The following is a 26,210-nucleotide window of genomic DNA, read 5'->3' on the forward strand; positions in this document are numbered from 1 at the left end:
ATAAATTGGAATACTCTAGATATAAATAGCCAAGAAAGCTGTTGGGACTAAAAGCTCCTGGATCTCGTACAAGTTTTTCTTAACGCAATATGTGAGGGAAACCACCAGAAAAAGAGGACTTGATGTACCTTCAGTGCTAGATCTAATATTTACCAGGCAAGAAAATGATATTGACAGTTTAACCCTCTCGCACACGATAAGTTTCAGTAAGTTTTCTAGCTCACGATTTTATACGACGAAACCGCCCAGCCGGGGAGCGCGCGCGCGGCAAATTTGAGCGAATGAAACACATTCTTGCCTTATTTTCGCCACCCAAAAATCCATGTATTCCCATGAAACCTTTCTCAAGGCAGGCATCGATGTTTATTCTATCTGATAAACAGGACCAAAACACAGGAAAACACCAGCAAAAAAAGTTATTAGCCCTGGAAGCATGGTCAAGTAAACTGTTTTCAGTTCCCAACATCGCCGTTTGAATGTTTTCCATAATACAGGAAAATGATCTAATAAGTTTTTATAGAGAATTTCATCAGCTTTCTAACGAAAAAATCCGGTTGAGATATGATGTATACTTTTCGAGAAAATGGCCAAAAACTGAAAGCCATTTTCGGAAAAAATTCACTGACCTCTGATAGCTAAATTTTCCGGACACCTTATGTTTTTATTACATAGTAATATGCCCAAATTCACCAGCTTTCCCCATCTCAAAGAAGAACCCCATACGCCTCATAGTTTTCGAGTAAATCGAAAGAAAGTACTAGGCACTCCGTCCGTGATTGACTTTCGTGATCCGCGCACGGCGTACGCAATGTTCCCGCCTACGTAACAACGAATTCTTATCATAAATATTACATAGTTATGTATTGTACATACGTAGAATTTACTGCTCTTTATCATGGTTCAAACGTGAAATCGATACGTCCAATAGTTTTCGAGTAATTGGCCGACAAAGTGAGAGTATTACTAGGAGCGTTAATCAATGGTAACAGCCGCGAAGAGACACTCATTTCCACCGCCTTTTCTCGCACAAAATGTAACATAATGCTTACATTTTGGTATTGATCATACGTAGAATTTAGTGGTATAGATCAAGGTTGTTACAGAAAATCGGTAAGTCTAATAATTTTCGAGTAATTGGCCGACAAAGTGAGGTTAGTACTCCGAGCGCTTGTCACTGATAACAAACGCGAGGAAAAAAAAAAAACTCGCCTTTTACCCCCCAAAACGCTAACAAAGGCTTACATTCTGGTATTGATTATACGTAGAATTTAGTGGTATTGATGATGGTTGTAACAGAAAATCGATGTCTAATATTTTTCGAGTAATTGGCCGACAAAGTGAGGTTATTACTCCGAGAGAATGTCACTGATAACAAAAGCGAGGAAAAAAAAAAAACATTTCCCTCGCCTTTTACCCCCCAAAACGCTACCAAAGGCTTACATTCTGGTATTGATCTTACGTAGAATTTAGTGGTATTGATGATGGTTGTAAAAGGAAATCGATAAGTCTAATACTTTTCGAGCAATTGGCCGACAAAGTGAGGTTACTCTTCCGATCGCTACCAACTTTTACACACAGTTTTTTCCTTGCACACGTGCCTGAAGACTATGCTACCAACTTTTTTTTCCCCCTATCTGTATAGACTGTGTTACGGAACAGAGAAAGATAATGTACACTTTACGTGAGAATACTAAAAATCACTACTGTCCCGTAAAGATCCAGGTTCAAAACAAAAGAGTTAGGTAAAATTACCAGTTAAAGTTTAATGCTCAAACTAACAACAAAACATTCAGGACGCATAAGGATAATGTAATGGCAAAAAACAGGTTAAATATATGGTTAATTGCAATAGCCTCTATTAACACGAAATTAGCAAGAGTAAATTTATCTAAGTCAGCCCTGATAAAATGAAAATACCAGATAATACTCAGTGAATGCAAGATATATTATTACAGATACAAAATATTATTAATAAGGGCTGACACCCAAAACACGTAAATCACAAAAACCTTACTAGGCCTAAGAATTAACACCTCATGCTACACAGTACAAGAAAAAATGCAACAACACTCATACTCAAATTACACAGCTGCTAGATGGTTGAAGACTTCCTGAGCACTCACAGTAATAACAACTGTACAGGGGAGGACAGAGATGTGAACAAAATGAGTAGATCTAAGTGGCAATAATCCAGAGACTGAGCTTATTATATAGGGGCCGGTAGAGCTTGATACAACTTGTAAGAAGGAAGCGCAAATGAAGCCATGGGGACAAAGAGTTGACAATCCTGCTCTGAACAACGGAAAGAACGACTTACTCTACTATAAGGGTGGAGGGGGGGAGTGAGGTAGAACACGCTCGTGATCAAACATGCAGCATACTGTACGTTAGAATTACACAAAGGATGATGAAATCATAGGCTATGTAATACCTCCCCACAAAGAAAAAGAAATTTACAAAGGAAATTTCTTATTACTTTAAAACAATCTGTCTAAAGTCTAGATAAGCAATCTGCAATAACATTTTCTTTCCCCTTGACATGTTGTATGTCTAATGAATACTCCTGAAGAAGTAGACTCCATCTTGTCAATCTCTGATTTTTATCTTTAAACTTACTAAGGAATTTCAGTGGGTTATGATCGGTATAAATGACTATGGGGTCAAAACCAGAACACAAATAAAATGAAAAATGCTGTAAACCCAAAATCAAGGCCAAAAGCTCTTTCTCAATAGTTGAGTAGTTCTTTTGAGGTGGAGTGAACTTCATACTGGAATAAGATACAGGGTGTTCAATACCCTGATCATCCTCTTGCAGCAAAACACCCCCAGCTCCTGTATCACTTGCATCAACAGCCATCTTAAAAGGCTTAGCAAAATTTGGAGTAGCGAGCACTGGCTGACTTAATAGGATAGCTTTAAGTTTGTTGAAAGAGGATTCACAGTTATCGGTCCAGACAAATTTAACTCCCTTTTTCAGTAGGTCTGTAAGTGGTGATACAAGAATTGAAAAGTTAAGAACAAATCTCCTGTAATAACCTACCATTCCCAAAAATCTTTGTAGCTCTTTCCTACTTTTAGGTCTGGGAAGATCACTTATAACCTGAACCTTAGCTCCTGGTGGTGCAACATGTCCATCACCAATTACATACCCAAGGTACTGAACTTTAGCTTGACCAAACTCACACTTTGATAAATTAGCTACAAGATTAGCCTGAACCAAACGCTCAAGAAATTTACTGACATGGCATAGGTGATCTTTCCAGTTGTCACTGAAGATTAATACATCATCAATATAATACAACACACCCTGCCAAACCCTCTGTTACAACATTCATGAGCTTCTGAAATGTGGCTGGTGCATTCTTCATACCATATGGCATTACAGAACATGCAAAAGTCTTTCCTAGTGTTACAAAACATGAGATCTCCCTAACACGTTCAGTCATAGGTACTTGCCAGTATCCCTTTAACAAATCAAACTTACTTATGTACCTAGCCTTTCCGATCTTGTCTATGCAATCTTCCACGCGAGGGAGAGGGTAAGTGTCTGTTTTGGTTATCTGATTAACACGTCTGTAGACGATGCAAAGCCGCTGTGACCCACCTGGCTTAGGGACTAGAGTGACAGGAGAACTCCACTCACTCTGACAGGGCTCAATCATCTTGTGGTCCAACAGATAGCCAAGCTCCTTCTGGATGAGAGGAACTTTCACTGGGTTCACACGGTAAGGAGGCAGTTTAATTGGCTTTGCGTCTCCAACATCGACATCATGCATCAACACAGTGGTTCTTCCTGGAGTGGCACGGAACACTTGCGGGAACTCCTGCAGTAATGCCGAAAACTCCTGCCTTTCCTCAGGAACTAGATGAGAAAGCTTGGTCTGGAGATCATTCATGATATCAGGATTCTTCCCCAAACTATCACTCAGGCTCATGCTGCATGGGAGAACTTCACTTGCAGACTCGGGTGGAACAGCTACAGTGCAGACTGGGTTATTTTCGTCCCGCCTGTGATATAACTTTAGCATGTTGATGTGACAAAGTTGCTTGGTCTTTCTACGATCTGGTGTGGCGATGGCATAGTTGACATCACTGAGTTTCTTCTCCATGAAATAAGGACCACTAAACTTGGCTTGAAGAGGTTGCCCATGCACCGGTAGCAGAATCAAAACCTGATCTCCTGGCTGAAAGTGGCGTAACCTGGACTTCTTATCATAATAAGTCTTCATCTTCTCCTGAGCAGCTCCTAAATTCTCTTTCGCCAGCTGTAAAGCAGTGGACAGCCGTTCTTTGAACTTCATCACATACTCCAGCAGGCTGACGTCATCTTCCTCCGACAACCAGCATTCCTTGAGTAGCTTGAGGGGTCCTCTTACTTCATGGCCAAACAGTATTTCAAAGGGTGAGAAGCCCAGTGATTTATTTGGAGATTCTCTTGCGGCAAACACAACGAATGGAAGACCTTTATCCCAGTCTTTCTGATGTTCCAAACAGTATTTCTTGAGCATCGATTTGAGTGTTTGATGATATCTCTCCAACGCTCCTTGAGTCTGGGGATGGTAAGCTGAAGACGTGATCTGGGTGATGCCCAACTCTTTCAGAGACTGCTTGAAAACATTTGACATGAAATTACTTCCCCGGTCTGACTGTACCTCCTTGGGCAGACCAAACTTTGTGAAGAACCCTAGCATTTCCTTAACCACGTTCTTTGCTGAGATATTTCTAAGTGGAATGGCTTCAGGATAACGAGTAGCCATATCAATCAGGGTCAACACATAAGAAAATCCTTAAGAAATCTTAGGAAGAGGGCCCACAATATCCACCAACACACGGGTGAATGGCGCCTCAAAAGGAGGAATGGGAACTAGAGGTGCAACCTTTTCGGTCTGATTACACTTCCCCACAACTTGACAGGTGTGACAAGACTTACAATACCAGGAAACATCCCTGAAGATACCTGGCCAGTAGAAGTGTTTCAAAATGCGTGCCACAGTCTTCCTCACTCCAAGGTGTCCTGCCAAACTGGAATCATGAGCCACTCTAATGATATCCTGCCTACAAACACGAGGGATGACAACTTGATGTACAACCTCCCATTCACAGTTGGCTGATGCTGTTGGGGGTCTCCACTTCCTCATAAGTACTCCTGACTTTATATAATAACAAGTAGAAGCACCAGCTGACTCTTCCTCACTGCAAGCAGAGTTAGCTAGACCTTTCAACTCAGGGTCAGCAACCTGGAGCTCAACCAACTCTTGACGAGACAAATTATCAACACTACGGGGTACTGCCTCATCTGGTGAGTGGTCCAAATTAGCAAGAAAAGTGTCAGCTAGGATAACATCATCATCATTATCCTCTAAGTCACCAGTAACTTTAGACTTAGCCCTAGTGACAGCACATGCAGGGAACACATCAGGGACATCACAATCCTGGGCCTCAGCCACTGGCTTACTAGACAACTGAGGAGCTGGACACACTTGACTTCCACCAATATCATTTCCAAGTAAGAAAGTTACACCTGACATTGGGAGTGTCTCAACCAACCCAACCATAATGGAACCATTAACAAAACCAGACTCTAAATTCACTCTGCACAGAGGGACAGAGAAGTAATTATTCCCTACACCTTGTATGATTACAGTTTCATCAGAGGAATTAACATTAGAGCCTAGAACACTGGTCAGCATAAGGGATTGGCAAGCACCTGTATCACGATATATTTTAACTGATTTCCTGTCATTACTGTCCAGAGGACTGACAAAACCATCAGACAGGAAATTAGCACATGAACTCTTGAGAGTGTCACCCACGTTACTGCTCAAAAGAGGAGCTTCATCATGAGGATTTAATTTACCCCTCAAAGAAGGTTCAATTAACTCAGTTAAAGAATTCTGGGAACTCTCAAGGGTGGACACTAGACCAATTGACTGAATATTTACAGACTCCTTTTAGTTCACATCACGCTGTCTCCTGAAACATTTCTCCGTAGTATGACCAAGCTTACTACAATAAGTACATTTACTTTTCTGAAATCTAGAGGTGGAGCTGGTATTTACTTCCTGAGAAACATCATCTTTATTCTCTTTCCTGTTACCTGTACTCTGAGTAGAGGCAACGTACTTACTCTCAGCTTTCCCTTTTTCTTTAGAATATCTCTTGTGAGTGAGAACATATTCATCAGCTAAAACTGCAGCATCAGACAAATTATCTATTCTTTTCTCATCAAGATATAGGCTTACATCTTTATTAACACACCTTTTGAAGTCCTCCAGCAAAATCATCTGCTTAAATTTATCAAAATCAGAATCCACATTCTTAGAATTTAACCACTGCTCTAACAGATCTTCTTTGATTTTTGCATACTCAACATGGGATTGCTTATCTTGCTTATAAGTTGTCCTAAATTTTACTCTATAGGCTTCAGGAACAAGCTCATAGGCCTTAAGAATCAAGCTCTTAACTACATCATAATTATCAGATTGATCCTGAGGCAAAGATGCATAAGTTACTTGAGCTTTACCGGTGAGAACAGTTTGAAGGAGTACTGGCCAATAATCTTTGGGCCAATTAAAACCTGTAGCTACCCTTTCAAACAACTGAAAATACTTAGTTAAATCAGATTCATTAAAAGGAAGGACAAGTTTAACATTTTTAGCCACATCAAAATCATCAGAGCTAGATGATCCAGTTCCACCTTGTTTCATGCGATACTCATGGTCTGCCTGAATCCTAGCAAGTTCAACTTGTGCCTGAAACTCATCCTTCTTAGCACGAGCCTGAAACTCAGCCTCCTTAGCATTTGCCTGAAATTCAGCCTCCTTAGTACGAGCCTCCTGCAGGGCTAGCTGTAACTTAGCTAATTCAATCTGCATTTGCTCATTTCGAGGAGTTACATTAAACAAGCTTTCATTAATCATGTCAACAATTTGATCTTTAGAATGTTGAGAGCGAACAGCAATTCCCAATTGTTGAGCAACAAGCTTAAGTTCATTCTTTGTTCTGTTTTCTACATCACACACTGTTTGCACATTTGACAAAAAATCTTTGGCTTCATCAAGTGTAGTAATAGTAGACATCATGAATAAATCACAGTCACAAAATATCAAGCAATATCCTTATGATAATATCCTGAATATCCTGATAAGAGGTCGCCAAATTTATGTTACGGAACAGAGAAAGATAATGTACACTTTATGTGAGAATACTAAAAATCACTACTGTCCCGTAAAGTTCCAGGTTCAAAACAAAAGGGTTAGATAAAATTACAAGTTAAAGTTTAATGCTCAAACTAACAACAAAACATTCAGGACTCATAAGGATAATGTAATGGCAAAAAACAGGTTAAATATATGGTTAACTGCAATAGCCTCTATTAACACGAAATTAGCAAGAGTAAATTTATCTAAGTCAGCCCTGATAAAATGAGAATACCAGATAATACTCAGTGAATGCAAGATATATTATTACAGATACAAAATATTATTAATAAGGGCTGACACCCAAAACACATGAATCACAAAAACCTTACTAGACCTAAGAATTAACACCTCACGCTACACAGCACAAGAAAAAATGCAACAACACTCATACTCAAATTACACAGCTGCTAGATGGTTGGAGACTTCCTGAGCACTCACAATAATAACAACTGTACAGGGGAGTACAGTGTTGTGAACAAAATGAGGAGTAGATCTAAGTGGCAATAATGCAGAGATTGAGCTCATTATATAGGGGCCGGTAGAGCTTGATACAACTTGTGAGAAGGACGCGCAAATGAAGCCATGGGGACAAAGAGTTGACAATCCTGCTCTGAACAACAGAAAGAACGACTTACTTTACTATAAGGGAGGAGGGGGGGAGTGAGGTAGAACACACTCGTGATCAAACATGCAGCATACTGTACGTTGGAATTACACAAAGGATGATGAAATCATAGGCTATGTAACAACTGTTACATCTTCCATGGATGTTTTCCTATTGTTATAACCTACTACACATAAACATAACTCTTCTATAGATACTGCTGTGGAGATTAATTTCTTTCATATGTGTAATCTGTAGGAGAAATTGGTTATTTGTCTGAAAGTTGGAGAGGTAATGGTAATAGATTATTATATATATCAACAAAATTTGCAGAACTCACTTCCTCCAGGGGTGTTGATCCAGTTAGACCAGGGATTTGAAGGTGAGGAGTTATGTAGTGTGTGTGTGAGTCAGCTTCTCCCTGAGAGTATACGGCAATGCTATTTTTAGCACACACCACACTCGTTCACGGAAACTCGCGGCTTGTTTGACGTATATTTCATACAATTCCATACGCATTTACACCATCAGAATCACAATAATTCCAGCCCTAAAACACCGGTAATTCTCCCCTCCCGACTTCAGGTTTGCCCCTTCACAACACTTTGTTTCATGCCGTACGTAACGCTTGCTGGCTCCATAATTTCACCAAGCCATCCACAGTATCTTTCACACAATATATATTTATGCCTTGGCTTCATTTATATACGTATTTCCACTCACGCCATACGGCCTACGGGGGGGGGAGGAGTGGCGAAACCCCGCTACACTGACCATGTGTCTGGCTCCAAGGCCCAACAATTGCTAACGGCCAGAATTGCTTTTCAATACATATATGTATGTTCCATCGACAATATCATGTCACTATATTTTCACATACAATGTATTATCTCACTGAGTCAATAGGGCCTTTGCCTCGGGCAAGAGAAGGAGAATTATGGACGATTTAAAGGGAACCACGCGCTGTCAAACACCACCGCCTGACTGATCGACAAACACTGAGGTTGGAGGGAGCGGGCTGAGGTAGATAAGGCAAAGCAGCATTGCCAATGATTTACCTCGAGAAAGCATTGGCGGCGCTATGACGCATAAAAAAATCACACAAATCGGCCTATAAGTTTTTTTCTGACGATTATTTTGGTGCTTAAACCACACGATTTGCGCGACTGTGCCATTTCACAATGGAGGCCACGTCACTCGAATCGAGTGAACGTGTCTGAGAGTATATCACCCTCCACTCGGCAAAAGCGATCATGCAGTACTAAATTATAACTTCAGGATAGCATATGACATAGTAAACAGCAATGAGAGTTACAAAAAGAGCCTAAACTATAAAAAGGAAAATTATCAAGACCTAAAGAAGTATTTCTTAGAAGTTGATTGGGAAAATGAGCTTAGAGGACAAGATTTAAATGCTGTATACAAAAAATTTTGTGAATTTTATGAAATAGGAGTCCAGAAGTACAGTCACGCATACTAATTTCTGCTCAGGGGTTACCCCTTCCTTCCCCCCTCTACCCTGGACAGAGGGAAGGGGGGAATCGTGAACAAGTCTACCCCGCTTTCTGCCCCCAACTCCCCCACCCTCCACCTCCAGCTGCCAGTTACTGATTAGATGCAAATTTTCTCATGTCCTGTAAACATGACTAAACTGTCGTCGCACATGCTTTCAACGGCCAAGATTTGGACTATATTTTTAGAATAAATTATTACCGTATTGAACTGCATTCTCAAATTGAAAATATTCACCATCATTGTAATCTGGTGTCGTCCGCTGCACAATTCTGGGTTCCAGTGCTTACCTTTTCACTTCCCCCAGCTGTCTCTCTCTCTCTCTCTCTCTCTCTCTCTCTCTCTCTCTCTCACTGAATGTTCTTGTCCCACTCACTCTTTCTTTTTAAATTTATATAACTTTCTCTTTGCTTCTCTCCCCCTCTCCCCCTTCTCTCTCGTTCTTTGTCTTAAGTCTTCCCCGCCTCTCACCCCTCCCCTCCCCCCACCTTAGGCCTGATCAGCAGTAAGTTATACCGTCACCGCTCCTTCGTATATCGTGTGCAGGCAACATTTATCACACACACTTAGGTCAGATGTATGGAAAGCTATTTTATATATATATATATAGATATATATATATATATATATATATATATATATATATATATATATATATATATATATATATATATATATATATATATATATATATATATATATATATATATATATATATATATATATATATATATATATAGATATATATAATTGTATTTCTCATTATGTGCCAAGTTCAGATAGAGAACATCAGACCAATATTCGTAATTTTTATTAGAGTGACCGTTCTATTTCACATAGTTGGGTAGCTGGGCTTATAAACTCCACACACACACACACACACGACTTAAATTTTGCACTGACAGCGTGACGACTACAAATATAGTCATTCTAACAACTAGATCTGCTGGCTCCAAACCTTCCCTGTCCCAGTCAAACTCCTCATTCAATAACCGGTTATTGAATGAGGAGTTTGACTGGGACAGGGAAGGTTTGGAGCCAGCAGATCCAGTTGTTAGAATGACTATATCTGTAGTCACCACGCTGTCAGTGCAAAATTTAATTTGTGTGTGTGTGTGTGTGTGTGTGTGTGTGTGTGTGCAGTTTATAAGCCCAGCAACCCAGCTATGTAAAGTGGAACGGTCACTCTAATAAAGAATTACGAATATTGGTCTGATGTTCTCTATCTGAACTTGGCACATAATGAGAAATACAATTATATATAAAAAAAAAAAAATTAGCTTTCCATACACCTGACCTAAGTGTGTGTGATAAATGTTGCCTGCACACGATATACGAAGGAGCGGTGACGGTATAACTGACTGCTGATCAGGCCTAAGGTGGGGGGAGGGGAGGGGTGAGAGGCGGGGAAGACTTAAGACAAAGAACGAGAGAGAAGGGGGAGAGGGGGAGAGAAGCAAAGAGAAAGTTATATAAATTTAAAAAGAAAGAGTGAGTGGGAAAAGTAAATTCAGTAAGAGAGAGAGAGAGAGAGAGAGAGAGAGAGAGAGACAGCTGGGGGAAGTGAAAAGGTAAGCACTGGAACCGAGAATTGTGCAGCAGACGACACTGGATTGCAATGATGGTGAACATTTTCAATTTGAGAATGCAGTTCAATACGGTAATAATTTATTCTAAAAATATAGTCCAAATCTTGGCCGTTGAAAGCGTGTGCGACGACAGTTTAGTCATGTTTACAGGACGTGAGAAAATTTGCGTCTAATCAGTAACTGGCAGCTAGAGGTGGAGGGTGGGGGAGTTGGGGGCAGAAAGCGGGGTAGACTTGTTCACAATTCCCCCCTTCCCTCTGTCCAGGGTAGAGGGGGGAAGGAAGGGGTAACCCCTGAGCAGAAATTAGTACGCGTGACTGTACATCCCACAGCACAAAGAAACAGATAAGAAAATACAGAAATGGTTCAATACAGAATGTAAAAAATCAAAAGAAAGAAGAGATTTGTTGTGGAATAGATACAGAAGACACAATAGTGAAAGGGCGTATAATAATTACAAACAGGCAAGAAACGACTATACAAGAATAAGGAGGAAAGCCCAAAAACAGTTTGAGGAGGATATAATAAAAAGTAGTGATCAACCAAAGCTGTTTTACAGCTATATCAGAAGCAAAACCAAAGTAAAAGATATAATACAATCCATTACGGACGAGGGAATCACTTATACACAAGCGAAAGATATTTGTGAAGCACTAAATAAGAATTTCCAATTAGTTTTTACAGAAGAAAAAATTTTTGAGAGGGACTATGTGGAACATGCATGTCCACACATACTACCAGATATACAAATAGCAGAAAAAGTAATACAGGAGGAGTTAAGTAGATTAGACAGAGGAAAAGCAAGTGGTCCTGATGAAATTTCATGTTGGGTATTACGAGAATGTGCAAAGGAGTTAAGTAAACCATTATTTTAAATTTTCAAGAAATCCTTGAGTCAAGGTAAACTACCTGATATTTGGAAAAAAGCAAATATTGTCCCCTTATTCAAGAAAGGAAATAGACAAAATTCACTCAACTACCGACCAGTATCACTGACCAGTGTTGTAAGCAAGGTATTAGAAAAACTTATAAGAAAAGCTTGGGTAAATCATCTAGAAGAACACAGTATGATAACAGAAAGACAGTTTGGTTTCAGAAAAGGAAAATCATGTGTTACTAATCTGTTGAGCTACTATGACAGAGTAACAAACACAATACAGGAAAGGGAAGGATGGGTGGAGAGTATCTATTTAGATTTCAAGAAAGCTTTTGACACAGTACCACACCAAAGACTTTTATGGAAACTGTACCATCAAGGAGGAATTCGAGGCAAACTGTTTTGTTGGATGCAAGACTTTCTCATAAAAAGAGAAATGAGGACAGTACTAAGAGGAAACTACTCATCATGGAAAGAAGTGACTAGTGGAGTACCACAGGGTTCAGTGCTGGCACCAATCATGTTTTTAGTGTATATAAATGATATAAACAGTAACACTGGAAATGAGAGCTATCTGAATATGTTTACAGATGATGCAAAAATACAAAGGAGAATTACTAACACAGACTCTTGTAAAGAGCTACAAGAAGAATTAAATAAACTTCATGAATGGAGTAGTACATGTCAAATGGAATTCAATGTGGACAAGTGTCATGTAATCAAGTTTGGTAAAAGTGGAAAAAGACCTGATTGGGATTATAAGTTAGGAAATAAAACCCTATGCACATCAGAAAGAGAGAAAGACCTAGGTTTGATGATCAATAACAGACTATCTCCGGCTGACCACATCAGCGAGAAGGTACGGAACATGTATACACTGCTTGCAAATATGAGAATAGCATTCACATACATAAATGAAGACATGCTAAGAAGGATAATAACATCATTCATTAGACCAACCCTGGAATATGCATCAGTAGTCTGGAGTCCTCATCTCAAAAAGCATATAGACAAGATTGAAAAAGTTCAAAGGGCCGCTACAAGATGGATACCAAGCTTAAGGGACCTAAGGTACGAAGAAAGACTAAATAAACTGGAACTACCAACACTACAGGAGAGAAGGAAAAGAGGTGACATGATAATGCTATATAAGTGCATATCAGGAAAGGAGAAAATAGACATAAATGATTACTTAACATATGGAGAAGCATCAGCAAGAGGACACTGCAAAAAACTGTATAAGAAGAGAGGTGGTAAAGACGTAAGGAAATTCAGTTTCCCAAACAGAGCAATTGATCAATGGAATGCACTACCGAATGAAATAGTGTGTGCCAAAACAATTCACAAATTTAAGAATATGTGCGATAAATATGGTTTAAGACACGGGACAGTACGAGCTTGACTCATTCCTGTAAAGATACAATTAGGCAAGTACAATTAGGTAAGTAAGTACACACACACACAATGATCCCGAGGGCCAGCGCTCCACCCCCTCACTTTCTCACTTGCGCCTCTTTCTACCTCCTGACTCCGCCCTCCTCGCTAAGATGCGATAAAAGCATCACTCTGTGGCTGAAAATTGCACTAAGCTGAGTTTGAGAACTTAAGTCCCGGAGCATACGTTTCTTACTGCAGTGGACATTAGTAAAGCCTCTTGTGTTATCCTTCGATGCAGAGTAATCACCAAAATCTACAACTTAAAAATGGAGAACATCACCAAACCCTGGCTTGTCAAGTACTTTTCTGCTGACAAGTGCATAGAACACTCTGGGGTAAATTATCATCAACACAAACCTTTGTTTACAGAGTTTCACAGAGGTCTGTTCTTTCACTTTCACTCTTTAATCTGTACATGCATGACATTCCTACACCCGAACCGCCCACAAACCCACAAACATTGTCCCACATGCAGATGACATTACCATAACCACCTCACAGCAGTTCTCAGACACAGACTGCACACTGCAGTAAGAGTACAGCAACACATTTTAGGCATGGGTCCAGGACAACAGGCTGTCAATAGCTCCAGCCAAATCCACCACCACATTCATCACTAGCAGCAGGAATGAGCACAGTGACACCACTACCATCACACTTAAGAATCTACACCTGTGCCATACATATCCTTCAGTAAGATCCTTGGAGTGTCACACACTGGAGTCACCATCTGTATCACATACAAGACGTCTATGGGCGATGCGCCCCCAGACTCAGCACACACAGGGCTCTTACAGGGACAGACTTAGGCAAGAAAAAGAAACATTTTCCCTACATTAAAAACAATTATTAGATCAGTGATGTCCGATGCCTCCTCGGCATGGGCCTTCATCCCCTCTAACAACACTGGCTGCATTAAAACTGCTCTCAGAGCTCATTTATACTTTGAAATTAAAGTCTTCCCTGTTAGAAAATATTTTGATATAAGACTTCCTTGTTTGAGAATATTTTGATATAAGGAGCAAAATTCTACTTGGCAGCCTGTGTTGACGCTCAGCACCCCAGTCATTACACGACAAAGCCTTACAGCACAATTAGGCACATAAAACAATCATCACTCAAGCATTATCAGACCCTCTTCAACAACATTCCACCTCCAGACATTCTGACACAAGCAATGAAAAAACACACCTTCGTATTCACTTTTACGCGCAGGGCTATGCAGTACTTCCCAACATTAGCAATGAAGAAACACCTATATACTCAGTTTTCACGCACAATATGCAATACCTTGACCAGAACCTCGACTAATCTCTGGGACATCCACCCATCAGAGGTATCTTAATTAGAGTTGATCGAGTACATCTAGCTAGGCACTGATCAGAACACCATACAACCCTCATCTTTTACCAGCTTAGGCGACACAAATAACAAAAGTTACAGGCCCCGTTGTGGAATTGGCCTACACAACGTAACACATATCATGAGCACATGGCATATTAAGACACAGACAGTATCATCGGTGCTTGGAATCTATAGGACGACCCTAGAGAGGCAATAGGTTATCTGCAGTCGACGGGTCTTTTTGGGCAGGTGGACCGTGGACAACAAAAACACGGTAATGCAGTATAGCAATCAAGTAGTGTATTCCTGTAAAATGTCTCGCATTAAGGTTATAGGATGACGAAATAATCGAGCATGCCATACTATTAGAATTACGTTTAGAGAACACTTTTTAATTTTTATCCAGTAGTTTGACATGCCTTTCACTGACCCAGGAGAGACAGTTGGAAACTCAGTTTACTAAAGATCCACAAGATTGATTATTTAACCTCTTCGAAGATAATAATATTATGTAGTTGTAACCATAGTAAAATAAATGTCATCGTACTGACGGGATCACTGAAGATGGACTGTCTACCCTTCATTCTGAATTAATTATTTGGCGGTATTCAAAATACAGTAATAAAAGACGCCATCCTAGTGAAGGGGTTAATATTTTTTATTAGCGGATCACAATATAATGACACTCTGGAGCAAAGGAGTATAATGCCAGTGAATTTGCACTATGCATGTTGTGTAACTGTGATGTAGTGACTGATGTAAGTGTGTGGTTCAGGTGGGCAGCCGTCGTGTTATGCAAGCAGCGGCTGTGTTTATGATGCTGTTCGGCACGCTAGGCAAGTTTGGCGCAGTATTTGCTTGCATCCCAAGTCCAGTGATTGGTGGGATGTTCTGCATTTTGTTTGGTATGATCGTCGCTGTTGGCTTCTCCCCGCTCCAGTTCATTGATCTCAACTCCTCCAGGAACCTCTTCATCCTTGGATTCTCCATCTTCATTGGCCTTGCTCTCCCTAAGGTATCTGTTTTATTACTAATCTCCATTTATGCAAAATGTTCTGAAGATACTTATACTAATGTATTACGTTCAGACGTTCAGTACACAATATGGTGTGAGGATTTAATAAAGGTATATTTTTTGTCCTATGGATTTCAGTGGATGGAAAAGCACCCAGGTGTTGTTGATACTGGTGTAATTCTACTGGATCAGCTCCTGACAGTGTTGCTGCAGACCTCTATGCTGATTGGTGGATTTCTGGGCTGCTTCCTTGATAACCTTGTGCCAGGTGGGTCAGCCAGTCGCCAGGTATTTACTTACGGTATCATGGTATAACCACCGCTAGATATCAAATTGAGGTACAAATAGGACGCACTGGAACATTTTGTAGATTATTAACACAGACGAAATATACTATTTAACATCATTTTTCTTGTAAGCTAGTTATTTACCAGCAGCAGCCATACATTCGTTTATTCAGATACGGTAGAGTTATATCACCAAGTGCTGTGTAATTAAAGCTGTCCTCCAATTTGCACACACACACACACACACACACACACACACACACACACACACACACACACAAGATTTCCTTAGATCCACAAAGCCCTCTTCTGAATTATTGTAACCTAATTTGATAAATTCTGTACCAGATAGTCAATAATGTATAGAGCTTAATTTTTCTAGACAATTTTAAAGTTAAAAATCGGCACATCCGTCTTCGGCCACTCTGTCAACAGCAGTTGAATACCTCTTCACAGCAGTGGAACTACATTTCTTGGGAAAACACTTCTGGAAGTTAAGATAACTCGGTCGTCAACTCAGGCTGTCGGCATCTCCGTGTATTCATTCAAGTCGGTTTTGGACTGTAAAATCATTCAAGTTAAACCTGACAGTCCATCGAGTTAGTTGCTCTTCCGGCGCAGAGTGGTTGCTTCTGATAGTGATGACTAATTCAAAGAGGCAGGTATTGAAGAAATCAAGGATCTTTACTACAGTCAAAAGTTCTTGTCTGGTCATACAGAAATTTTTCTCCTGGTGATTTAATGCACTCCACTAATGCAGTCATTACTAATATCACAGTCCAAGGTGTTTGGTTGTGTTGGATATGAATTCGAGAGCACTGTGGAACAGAACAGGCATCCTTTATCTTGCTGGAAAGGTTTACCCTTTCTTTCTTAGATTGTGCCCTCCTGCTGTTACGATGAGGAAGCTCTTGATAAACCAGTGGTAACAGGTTCAAAGACTTCGTTAAGTAGGTTGTCTCAATTGATGTGCCCAATGTAGTGATTTTTTTTTTTCCCTGGAGCAAGTAGCATTTCTTTGGGGTAAGTTTAATATGTGCAGCCCTAACTGATCAAACATTTACGACACCATCTCCAGGTCCTGGTTTAAAGCTCGGTGTAAACAGTCACACTATTCAGAGTGGTGAGGGCACTCATCCAGTGTAAGCCTCTAGAAACACCATGCAGCATGATGAGGGGATTCATCCAGAGCAAACCTCTAGAACTCTCTCCATCTGGCATTTGACCATACTTGGTTCATGTATGAAACAAATTGCATTATATTACTGTACCGCCACACCCCTGACTTGTAGGAAAATTATTCCTTCTTCTCATCCTCAGCCATCCTGACATGATGACCCTCAGCCTTCATGTTAGTGTCGAGAACTACTTGTCGCCTGTCAGAGCATATTGTGTTACTGATTTTTGTCAAAGGATAGTCATCTTTCACTCTCTCAGCATTGAGGACCTGGTAGTCCACACACCACTACACCGAGCCATTCATCTTCATTACTAACTGTGGCATTTATTTAGCTTGGAGGATAACGGTTAAGATATATCACATGGAAGGGTCTTGAGGTGTGTGAATATAGGAATGTGATGTTTGGTTGTGAAATCGTAGCCGAACTGATAAGGGGTTGTAGTTGTTGTTGGTGACCCTGTTAGTGATGGTGGTGATGAATGCTATTAATAGATGGTGTTGGTGGTGGGCATGATAAATGATGAGCGCTGTACTGATGAATGATATCACTCGGTGGCGCTAGTTGTGGGTTATAGCCCTGGTTGATGTAATTATGGCAGGGTAAGAGAGTTATGAACGGCAGTAGTGTGAAGTTTATTAATGATTAAATATCTAGTATTCCACAACGGGAAACACAGTTCCTAGCATCGCACAGTTGGCAGAAGGAATATCGGAATATCTGCAGCCCTACCTAGCATAATATATTGCAAAAATATATCTGGTCCCATTCGATAAGCCTAATCACTGAAAACTGACAGGGAATTCATGATGAACAAGGGTTCACATTATCAGCTGTATATAGTTTGTTATCATTGTTATATAACATTTAGGGACTGGGATCAGCATAATACTTTTCCCTAGCCTCAGGTGAGTGGACTTTATAAAGACGATAGGTGGGGAGCAGGAGGAGGTTACAGTTGTCATAAAGACTTTGTAGTTACTTGTAGAGAAGTATATTTTAGACTTGTGGTCGAGCGGCTTTTATATCTTGTAGTAGTTTCCCCACCAGATGTCATGTAGTGACAGGAGAGGTAAAGAATAGTATGGGACTATTTTTATTTGTCTTGGAAATATTAAACAGGTATAAGAGTATAAGTCCCGGGTAGCTACCTCCCTGTCTCGCTATCTCTCTCTCTTTCTGTTCTAAGGCTAATCTCCGTCTCGACCTCTCTCTAGGGTCGCTTGTCTCCTTCTAAACTCTCTTTTCTAAAATCTGGTGTAGTAGGGGTGTGTCACATATGTTCCTCATGGCAACAGATCTTTCTCACGAGAGGACTGCTGACAGCTAACTGCATCATCTCCTTACTGGCCGCTGTCGTCAGCTTTCCTCCGTGTAAGCATGTTTAGCGCTGCTAGATTCTCGCAGACACAACACCTTCTCATCATTTGACTTCCTGCTTCTATCTGTCTCTCTATCTATCTATTTATCTATCTATCTATTATGTAGTCCTATATTTGCTCGGCCGCGCGAAAATGGCGTACCATCGACATTTAATAGTTATAATATATTAATACATACTACATACACATTATAATGAACTTATAAGCTAATTAAGTGAAATACATAATATTGTAAAGTAACATAATTGTATGAATATTGTATACATATATTATTCATAGTAAATAGTGATTATTCAGTAATACTACATTTTAAATAAGTTGTATACATATTGGAATAAATGCATTAAAGTAAATTATTTAACTGTAATACAGTATGTACTTGGGATATTATAGTGAAATGCATACATGCAAGAATAAAAATAGTTTAAAATTAAGATTATTGTAAGAGTTATTAATATTTCATTCAAAGATAATGGTACTGGTCTGTCATATATGGGTCATTCTTCTTTGTGTTATTATTATTATTTATTTATTTTTTTTTATATATATATAATTAATACTATATACAAAATATATACACTTCATTCAGGGTGGTTAACTGTGATGTTAACTCTCCCCCCACTAAACAATGACTCCAAATTAGCAATTCTTGCATGCATTCTGTGCATTGCCAACAGCAATACTGCAACTACAATGCAGATGATTATAAAGACAGAAGGTGCTTGGCTATACACATAATATGGGTTGAACATACTCAAACTCAAATCTTCCCAGGGCTTCATTGTTTCATTGATCAGCTGCATAGTTTCAAACTTAGGTGAAGTCAGCTTAATACTTGTGCTCATGTTTAAGTTCATATCAGGCAGTGGGTGGAAATGTTTGTGTGTATGGTTGATAATGGCGTAGTGATTGATGGTGGAAAAAGTAGACATGGATGGTGTAAATACCGCACAGTAGTCTGGTGCTATGTATAATCCTGAGGCTGATGTATGAGATGGTGGTATATCTGGACAGACTATGTAAACTGATGTGTTATGAGGGAAATAAAAAAACTGCGAGTGTCCAATGCGTTGATGGTGTACAAGTTTATCTGGAGCAAAAGTGAAGTTGCAATGATGATGAATATTGTTATTGCTGATGATAGCCATTTCACAAGGGACCGTATCAGTAGGCTGAAACGTGAAAATGTACGCAGGACAAAGATGAACAGCATGTAAGGATGTGCGGCACTTTCGCTCAATCGTTGACTCACTTGCGAAAGTGACAGTGTCTCGTCTCTTGGAGACCATGATGAGTTCGGTGTCTGTGTTTATGTTGATAATGACCAAAGTGTTGTTGTTTCTATAGGGGAAGGGGTGTATTTGGTATACTGTGAACAGGTCTTCCGTGATGAATGGTACATGAACTATCACTGATGTTGGTGTTAGTGTTGCTTCTAAGTATGGGTAATATTGCATAAATTCCCTACTGCGGAACAATGGCTTCAATTTATGTTTATGTATGCCTTGACTAACTATCTGACGTAGCTCATGAACTGGGAGTAAGTCATTTGTGATCTTGCCATCACCAGCATTCGAAATTCCTTGCATAAGTGCCCTGAAATGATCTCTAGTGTTCTCTAATTGTAGTAGAATCGTGTCAATATGTTCTGTGATGATGGAGAAGTGCTGGAAAAGAGTAACGTTGCCCTCTAAGTCATTTATTTTATCTATACTCTCGAAAGCTACGTTTTCTGCTTGTTTCAGATTTTTCACAATTGTCTTCATTGCCGAGTTCTGTCCTGTGATGAATTTATCCTGGTATGTTAGTACCTGAGCTATCTTATTAAATTTGTTGTTTATTTCTGTCCCTCTGTAGCCAATCCAAAGATGTTCCCAAGAATTGCGCCGCCCAGATCGAACAAACCGCGCTTTTGGCGAGTACGTGTGATGTTGTTCCTGTCGCTCAGCACCTCCGTTCCATAAGATGGGAGATCTTGGATCATGACGAGCATAGTTGACTTCGCCTGTTCTAGTTTCCATTTCGCTAACTTCACCATTTCATCCACTTCCTTGGTGATATGTGATTGTGAAACATAATTCCCTATCTTGAAGTCCAGAGTTCGCATCGGCATCGCAAGTCTTTCTACATAAGTAGGTAAGTCATACAAGTAATCTAGACTTATTTCAGTACTCATGACGTCCTTGACGATTGTAGTCGTGGCCGTTGGAGCTATGAGGCATCCTTGTCGTACTATATGCTTGGGGTCTAGGTGTGCATATACTCTTACTATGTATAGGAGAATCCATAGCATAAGTCCCTTCATCGTAACCTACCGAAAAAAAAAATCTATTAATTTCCTATAAAGCTGTGGTTGATGATAGTGATGATGTGCGTTACGGTTGGTTGTTATTTCATTTATAGAAAGAGTTTAAATCGATATTTAATTCTCGTAAATGATGTACTGTAGATTTCATTGGAATAGTTGCACCTATGTTCGATTGTTTGGTATATGACCTTAATTTCTTTTTGTAATCATTGTTGTGTTCTTGCTTGGTTTCTTGAGGTACGTTCACCTGTTCGGTTGTATCCGAGGCTGAATAATTATGTGGTAATTCCCTTGAAACTCGTTTTAAATGGTCAATATGAACTTGTTTTTCCTCGCCACTTGAAAGTGACTTAATTAAAACTTTGTTTGCCTTTATGTTAATTACTCTGTATGGGCCCTCAAATTTAGGGGATAATTTATTGTCTCTCGTATGAATGACTCCGTAAACAATGTCTCCTAAGCTGATAGGTGAATCTTTTGCCTTCTTGTTAAATGCCTCCGTCATTTCTTCCTTGGACATCGTTAATTGTTTTTGCACTCTTTTGTGAATGTCCTGGAATTCACGTAAACGGAGTTTAGAGTAATCATCGTAATTGTATATAGGCATGCTGTCACCTTCTAGGAGCTGATATGGTAATTTTTTATCTGTGCCATATATAATGAAATGTGGTGTGTCACCAATGGATTTATTTATAGACCCATTAATGGAGGCCTCTACTCTGGGAATCCAATCATCCCAGCTTGCATAATTTTCACTGAGAATGTGTCGTAGCACATCTAATACCTTTTTATTTTGTCTCTCTACCAACCCATTCGATGCTGGGTGATAGGCCAAAACGTTAACCTTTTTGATGTTGTATTGTTTACATATTTCTTGTAAGATCTCAGAATTAAATTCTCCTCCATTATCACTTATTAATACCTTTGGGGTAGTAAAGCGACATATTACATTATCTGTTATTGCCTTTGCTACTGTCTCTGCTGTCTTATCTTTAATTGGAGCTAAAATGACATAACGGGAAAAATGATCCGTTGCTACGAATAAGTATAGGTTATTATTGTATGATAATGGCATCTTGAGTAAATCAACAGCGACAACGTCCCATGGTTGATGTGGTACAGGGTAATTACCCATCGGTGCAGGTGTGATTGGGTATCCTTTGTGTTTCGCACATGATTCGCATCTGTCTATATGATTGTTTATATCTCTTCGTAATGAAGGCCAGTAATATAATAGCTGGGCTTGGTTGAATGTCTTATCCTTTCCAGGGTGTCCTGCATGTGGGCTGTCGTGTATCATTCGTAATACTTGGGGTATCATGTCATTAGGTACTACCAACTGGTTAGTATTTCTTTGGCGTTTTGGTTGTTTAGAGTTAATTTTGTATAATGTATTATTGACCATTGTGAATTGTTCAAGTGGGACATGCAGTTTGGGTAATTGTATGTCATCTCCACTTTCTAACTTGTATATTACTTTTGACCATACTGGGTCAAGTCTTTGTGCCTTTGCGATATCCTCGTGGTTTGGGATATTTCCTTTGAGATCTAACGCCGCGACCTGAATTGTGTTCGGGTTCCTAGATAATGCGTCAGCTACTATATTCATTTTACCTTGTATATAATGTATTTGTACATTGTAGTTTTCAACTGTACATTTCCATCTTGCTCTCCTCCCAGAAAGGAGTTCTTCTTTAAACATACCCACCAGTGGTTTATGGTCGGTGAATAAGTGGATTTCGTAACCATATACCAAATCTCGAAACTTTTGTAATGCAAAAATCACTGCAAGTGCCTCTAAGTCTGTAGTGCTATAATTTTTCTCCGCACCTCTTGTTTGTCTGCTGGCAAATGCAATTGGTTGATTCTTTCCTCTTTTATCTTCCTGCATCGGTACAGCCCCTAATCCTTTAACTGATGCGTCTGTACAAATAAGAAATGATTTCGTGTAATTCGGATATGCTAAACAAGGTGCATTTGTTAGTTTAATTTTTAGATTGTTAAATGCCCTTTTTTGTTCTTCTTCCCATTGGAATACAGCATCTTTTTTGAGTAGTTGGAATAGAGGGAAGGCTATATGAGAGAACTGTGGTACGAAGGACCTATAGTACCCAGCCAGACCTAAAAATTGTCTAACTTCGTCAGTCGTAGTGGGTTCAGGAAAATCTCTCATTGCCTGTATTTTGTCATCAGTGGTGTGAATACCATCAGAACTTAATTTGTGGCCTAAGAAATTTATTTCCTTAAAGCAAAATTTGCATTTAGAAAGTTTAATTTTTAATCCAGCATCACTAAGCTTTTGTAAGAGTAAGTCTAATTTCCTGAGATGATCCTTAATATTCTTCGTTGCGATAATAATATCGTCAAGATAAACAAATATGCCTTGTCCTAAAATTCCGGACAATACGTAATTCATAAGACGCTGGAACGTACCTGGGGCTGTCCTCAGTCCCATTGGCATTCTTGTATATTGATAATGGCCTCTGTTTGTTGAAAAGGCAGTGTATTTACGTGACTCCTGAGATACCGGAATCTGATAGTATCCGTTTAGGAGATCGATGGTCGAGAATATATTATTCTCAGGACCAATATTCTGTGGAACATCACTTAGCAATGGCATGGGAAATCTGTCTGGGATGGTGTGATTATTTAGTTTACGGTAATCTACTACCGCACGCATTTCTCCATTTCTCTTGGGCACAAAGAAAAGGGGAGCGTTCCACGGAGAAACTGAAGGCTCAATAATTCCAAGCTTTAACATTTCATCGACATACTGATTTGCAAGTGTACGTTGGGAGTGTGGTATGCGATAAGCTGGTACGAAAATTGGTGGTGTTTCTGGGTGCACATTAATCATGTGATTAATCAAGTTAGTACACCCTAATTGTTCTCCGGGCAATGCTACTGTGTCCCTGTGTGTTTCCAGCAGGGTTAACAAATCATTTTCTTCGTCAAATTCACCTGAGTGAATTAAATTCTCTTTTATTCTTTCTCTATCCGTAGATTTGATCTCACTCGTTACTCCACCAATATTTATTTCCTTCACAGGGGCGAAACATTTTTCAATATTAACTATGCAAGTTCCCTTCTTCAACTGAACTTCCCCATTCATGTGATTAATAATGAATATCTGAGTTAGCCCTTCGTCGTTCGTATGACATAATGCGTTTTCTACTGACAATCCCTTTACTTTACATAATTCTTCTAAGACAAGAACAGTACTATTCCGTAATTTGCTCTTTATGGTAACCTTCATGTATGAATTAGGTGGTATAACCAAATCATTAGTGAGATGGGCTGGAAAAATTGATAAGTCAGTACTGTTATCTGGGTCACTAATTCTGGAGGATGGGGTTGCTGGTGTAAGTGGATCTATACACTCATCTGTTTGTGTATGTTTGTTAAAGCCTTTAATATTACCAATTCTTTTTGGCTGTCTTCTACCAATCGGTGAGGGCTCTGAAAGTATTTCCTCTATGAATTCATTATCAAAGTCTATTCCATTCATTTGTGGGAGTATAGTTATGTTCTCAGTTCTCATGGATCTTAAGCCCAGTAACATATGAGCTTTAATTGCTAAGTTTTCAACGATATAGAACAATGCAGAGAATGGTCTTGTAGTTTCTGTGAAACTGAGATTTAATCTTATCATACCTTTTACTGTAATCTCTTGACCATCTACTGTGTATAATTCTAAATCAGCTTCATCCAGAAAAGTTACTTTCTTTTTATTTTTAAGAATTCTATTTAGTTCTTCATGTGTTATTAAATTCACTGGAGAGCCTGTATCTAAAAATAAGGAAACGTTTTGATCCTCACATACAGCTGGTATCAAGATACACTCATTTCCCAACATGCCTCCTATGTGAAGTTTAACCTTGTTCTTCTTTACGTTTGTTCGTTTTTTGTCATGACTTGGTCTTCCCCGATTTGAACATAGACACAATTTTTTCTACTGTTTTGCAATCACTAGTCCAGTGCCCTTGGTATCTATGATGCCTACAGTAAGGACCAAATCCTTGTGTCTTTTGATTATCCTCTTTTGCCTTGATAAAGCATTCATACCTTGTGTGTCCTGGTTTTGCACAGTAATGACACAGAATGGACCTATCCCTTGACTGTGACCTACGAGGTGATTTCCCAGAAAAGTGTTGTTTATGGCGCGAGACCTGCTCGGGCTGCGCGAAAACTTATGAAACTGCCTGTAGGAAGGCGTGTGGGAACGAGGTCTAGGCGTCTTTGTTTGTTTGGGCTGCCTCATTTCTGGTCGTGATCGATTTTGTTCTCTGTTTGGGGTCGGTGTTGATGTTTTCACAGCTGATACTGTCTCAGGTACCCTGATTCTACCTGAATGTGCATGTGTGTCGACCACACCTGCTTTACTGCACTGCATCTCTACCTCGTTCATTAAGTCTAGTAAGCACATTCCCTGGGTGTACTGCCCGATTGTTTTGGCGATCTTAAGGGTTCTATCAGGTAATTTACACAAGGCAGCTACATAACCAATGATGTCCACGACGAGGTCTGGGGACATCTTTCCATCATCTGTTATCCACTTAGAATTCTCCAGAGTAGCTAATAGGGTTCTCTTGATTGTGGAGACATCAGCAGTTATTTCACTGAGCACATGGTTTGTAGTGTGCTCCCTTACAAGATCTACAATTTTATGTAATTCTGGAATTATACCTGGCAAGAAGTTCATACCTCCAGAAAATTTCTTCAGAAATTCAGTTTTAAATTCATCATATGTCCTAGCACGATGTAGCTTATCGGAGCGCAATAAATTGCTTGCTGGACATCTTTCCTGGCTTATGCAAGATGAAAAAATAGCAATTTTCTCTTGTTCATCTAGTATGTGGCGCTTGATGAACATTTGTTCGCACTGACTGATTAATGAAATGACATCAATGCGATCCTTGTCTGTGCCAGAGAATTTTGGGGCAGTCTTATCCTCGTGATACACAAAAACGTGAGGTGTGGTTTTTAGATCAGCAGTATTTGGTTCTTGATTCATATTTAATGATTGCCCTGTTAATTCAACTTGTACGAGTTTATCGTTATGTGAGGGAATGGTAGAATATGTATGACCGGACCGGTGAACCCTGTTAAGTATATTGGCATACGTATTCAAGGCAGCTGCAAAGTCGATACTCTCTACGTCTGAAGGGGTTTCCCACTCATCATCCGAAACTCCCGTATTTGTTTCCTTATCTATAACGTGTGGTGTGGGTTGTACAATGGGTGGGCTGTCTCTTAATTGTGAGTCTGATGTTGTGGCAATTTGTGTGTCATCTGGTATTAACGTGGGTGGTGGCGAAAATATTCCTGTCATTAAGATATGATGTTATGAAATACGCCTCTTGTTTATTTATGTCCTAGCAAACTAGATGAGTAAATAAGTTGAATATAGCTAATTTTAGCACTGAGAAGAAATGAGCAAGTATAATTTTACCCACTTGATACAGATCGTAGAGG

At 39.6% G+C, this 26,210-nt stretch overlaps 1 protein-coding gene across 1 annotated transcript in view; it reads left to right on the forward strand.

Annotated features, from left to right (window-relative positions):
• LOC145399112 (solute carrier family 23 member 1-like) overlaps positions 1–26,210 on the forward strand; it is a 753,597-nt gene that overhangs the window by 575,375 nt on the left and 152,012 nt on the right. Inside the window, exons 10-11 of the mRNA XM_080271856.1 lie at positions 15,341–15,580; positions 15,719–15,848. Of these exons, the coding sequence (XP_080127982.1) occupies positions 15,341–15,580; positions 15,719–15,848 (370 nt within the window). The remainder of the gene's footprint in view (positions 1–15,340; positions 15,581–15,718; positions 15,849–26,210) is intronic.

The sequence above is a fragment of the Coenobita brevimanus genome, chromosome 47, assembly GCF_032717465.1.
Source record: "Coenobita brevimanus isolate Jiangsu-jjx chromosome 47, ASM3271746v2, whole genome shotgun sequence".
Taxonomy (NCBI): Eukaryota; Metazoa; Arthropoda; class Malacostraca; order Decapoda; family Coenobitidae; genus Coenobita; species Coenobita brevimanus.